This window comes from Salvelinus fontinalis, chromosome 2 (assembly GCF_029448725.1).
Source record: "Salvelinus fontinalis isolate EN_2023a chromosome 2, ASM2944872v1, whole genome shotgun sequence".
Classification (NCBI taxonomy): domain Eukaryota; kingdom Metazoa; phylum Chordata; class Actinopteri; order Salmoniformes; family Salmonidae; genus Salvelinus; species Salvelinus fontinalis.
This window is the reverse complement of record NC_074666.1, coordinates 24,807,081-24,810,017: the sequence shown is the minus strand read 5'-3', so window position 1 is coordinate 24,810,017 and position 2,937 is coordinate 24,807,081. Positions and strand designations below refer to the sequence as shown.

The 2,937-nt window shown below is 40.3% G+C and overlaps 1 protein-coding gene across 1 annotated transcript; it reads right to left on the bottom strand.

Moving 5' to 3' along the window:
* Positions 1-1,270: 1,270 nt before the first annotated feature.
* On the bottom strand, positions 1,271-2,734 carry LOC129868709 (avidin-related protein 3-like). Its single transcript, XM_055942898.1, has 4 exons — positions 2,629-2,734; positions 2,236-2,449; positions 1,658-1,778; positions 1,271-1,509 (listed from the first exon to the last, which is right to left on the bottom strand). The coding sequence occupies exons 1-4, from the start codon at positions 2,692-2,694 to the stop codon at positions 1,476-1,478; spliced, it is 435 nt and encodes a 144-aa protein (XP_055798873.1). The 5' UTR covers positions 2,695-2,734; the 3' UTR covers positions 1,271-1,475.
* Between the last annotated feature and the right edge of the window lie 203 nt (positions 2,735-2,937).

Here is a 2,937-nt window from a genome sequence, read left to right as displayed (position 1 = left end):
GCATTGAATACATTGAGTACATTGAATACAATTAAATAAAAATTCATTGATAAGTTAGAAGGGCCTGAAAGTACAACACTAACAAATAATCCAGCGGCACATTGGTGCACCTATTGCAAAACTAATTTTTAGCATGTAGTTTTTAAATACTAAGACTGAAGAGGAGTCACCATGTTAGATGTTTATAGTGTACCTCCCCTATTGTGGGTAAGGACCGGAATCATTGACCACAATTGCATGCGGACAGTTTTCCAGTTAATAGCTCATATCGGCTTAAGGTCTTATTCAGGATAAGCCGTTTACACACACCTTTGATATCCCACTAACAAGTATCCCTGAATAAACTGAATATTCCTCATAATTCATATGGGTTAAAAGACTACCTGAAATATGGACACTGACTGTAGACTTACATCGGCATATATTAACTCTTGCAGTAAATATACACAAATATTGATGTCATGGAAACTGGAGTGGAGATCTTTTTCAGCACAGAGAAAATGCATGTGAAATGTGTTGACACTTATGCAGACAGTATCAACCACAAAATATGCACCCAAGAAGATATTTTTAATTTCCTTAAAACCAACATGACATCTTGCTCAAGACTATCGTTCCACTGTGTTTTCTCCCTGGTGCCTAAACGAAACAGGCACCTTTTCTGGTGATTAATGTATTATCAATGCAAGACATTCTGGTGAGACCAGTCTTCTGGGGCAACAAGTTGACAGGAGGGACATGTAGGCTTAACTAGTTGACTAATATCAGAAATATGGCCTAGCGAAATTTCAATAAGCAGAAAGTTCTATAAATTTGGCGTAAAGGTAGCCAGCAAGCTACGGTCCAGTACAGAGTATCAACAAAATAAATTATGGTGGATTGACCTGCACAGGTAACCTACTTTTTGAAGTGATTTGTTTGACTATCACAAAAATCACCCACGATTTGCAAAAAACAGCAAACTGGATCAGATTTGTACATGCCACAGTAGCCCACCCCGCCAAAAATCTCAATACAAGCTTTTTCGGGTCAATGTAAACGGGATATGTTAATATGCGTCAACTCAAGTAGAATACAGGAGTACCCCGAAAATTACAGGAAATTTGTGCGCATGTAAACGTGGTCAATAGGTTTTTTACCTTGGCATAGAAACCCAAGCCTAATGCACCAGTGCTCTGTAATGTCTGAAACAATAGTTTATCCCACGTTGGTACCACCCATGTTCATTTGACAGACCGTTTGTTGGAGAATAAACAAACATATCCCCATCTGAGTTTAAACTTTTATTTATGTCAGGCAAGACAAGGTAAATAACACATTTTTATTCATGAATTGAACAAGTTTCATAGTTTATGGCATGGATGAGAGATCAGCTCAGGGAGTATAAAACAGATTATTTCTATGGAGAGTTCAAAGAACATTCAGTAGAGGGCAGCAAACCAAATGCAACATTGCCAGATCAGTACATTCTGCTTTCAGGCAATGAAGATGAAAGTGTCCTCTCCCATCCTAATGATAAAAAGAAAGTCTCAAAAACAAATATGCTCAATGTCCATATAGGAATTAGCTCTCATGTCAGTAGGCTTTTAGTGAAGGGCAATTGTGTTCTACAGTAACCCCCCCACCCCACGCTAAGTAGTGAGGAGCTGTAGCCTACCTGGTACTCTTCCAGTTGTCTGCAGGGCATGAAGCCACAGAGCGCAGCATCCACAGGGTCTTCAGCACTCGCTTCCCATCAGGCAGTTGGAAACACTGACCAACCCAAGCGCTACAGGAACCTGGGGGGGACAGGCAATATGATGCAATTGCATCACAGCCATTGTTACAGTCAAGGTCATTCAGATTGAGACTAGGGCCACATTGTGGAAGGTTGGAGATAGAAGTGGTGCAAAATATATTTCCTAACGTTGCACAACATTATGCTGCATTTATCTTGCTCCTTTGCACCCCAGTATCTCTACCATTAGTCTTAATTTGCTATATTGTAATTACTTTGCCATCATGGCCTATTTATTGCCTTACCTCCCTTAACCTACCTCATTTGCACATGCTGTATATAGACTTTTTCTACTGTATGTTTGTTTATTCCATGTTGTTGTATGTGTCAAACTGCTTTGCTTCCTCTTGGCCAGGTCGCAGTTGCAAATGAGAACTTGTTCTCAACTAGCCTACCTGGTTAAATAAAGGTGAAATAAAATAAAATGCCTTGCTAAACACATTCCAGGGTTTACACACCTGCCTCCCATAACACAGAGAAAGCCACAGAGGTTCGCAGACCCCGATTACTAGTCACACCCAGTAACTTGGCCTGTTGTTCTGGACCCGTGACTCCTGGAGCAGTCTCCACTGCACTCTGATAAAGGCCTCGGAGCTCAGAACCGACCGCCTCAATATCAAGCACAGAGCCCAGCTCATTTCGCCACACTCCCGTCACATTGCATGGGATTGCCTAGAAGAACACATGCAAAATAAGGTCACTACTACTGTGTCAATAATAGCAGACACACTTCATAACGTAGTATATTTAAAACAGGAAGTAAAATCAAGTCTCAGATTTCTATCTACTACATGATCTGTATTGTTACACTGCTCAAATTAGTGGAGCCCACTGATTAATTGTATTTTTACCTGAGGTAGCAGCAGTCCCAAAATCACAGCATGGACACTGATATACTTTGCAACAAAACTCTTCATGTTTGATTATTTCAAGTTGCTTTGCTGAACAGCTCATTCCCTTCTTATACTGATTTACCAAGTTACTATACACTCCCCCAAACCAATCAGCACCTGCCCTTTCTAACAAGACTTAATTCATGAACAGGGTGTAGATCTCAATAGTCTAGCTGTCACTTCTTACCAGCAGTTAAAAATCAATGCAGATTGAGGAAAAGAGGACTATTGAAATTCACCCCTAATTTGAACATTTGCAGCAGGTGT

Coding starts and splice junctions, on each gene's coding strand:
- LOC129868709 (XM_055942898.1), bottom strand. CDS start 2,694: ATGAAGAGTTTTGTTGCAAAGTATATCAGTGTCCATGCTGTGATTTTG. Junction 2,450..2,628: donor TGGGACTGCTGCTACCTCAG/GTAAAAATACAA, acceptor GTGTTCTTCTAG/GCAATCCCATGCAATGTGAC. Junction 1,779..2,235: donor CTCTGTGTTATGGGAGGCAG/GTGTGTAAACCC, acceptor TGTCCCCCCCAG/GTTCCTGTAGCGCTTGGGTT.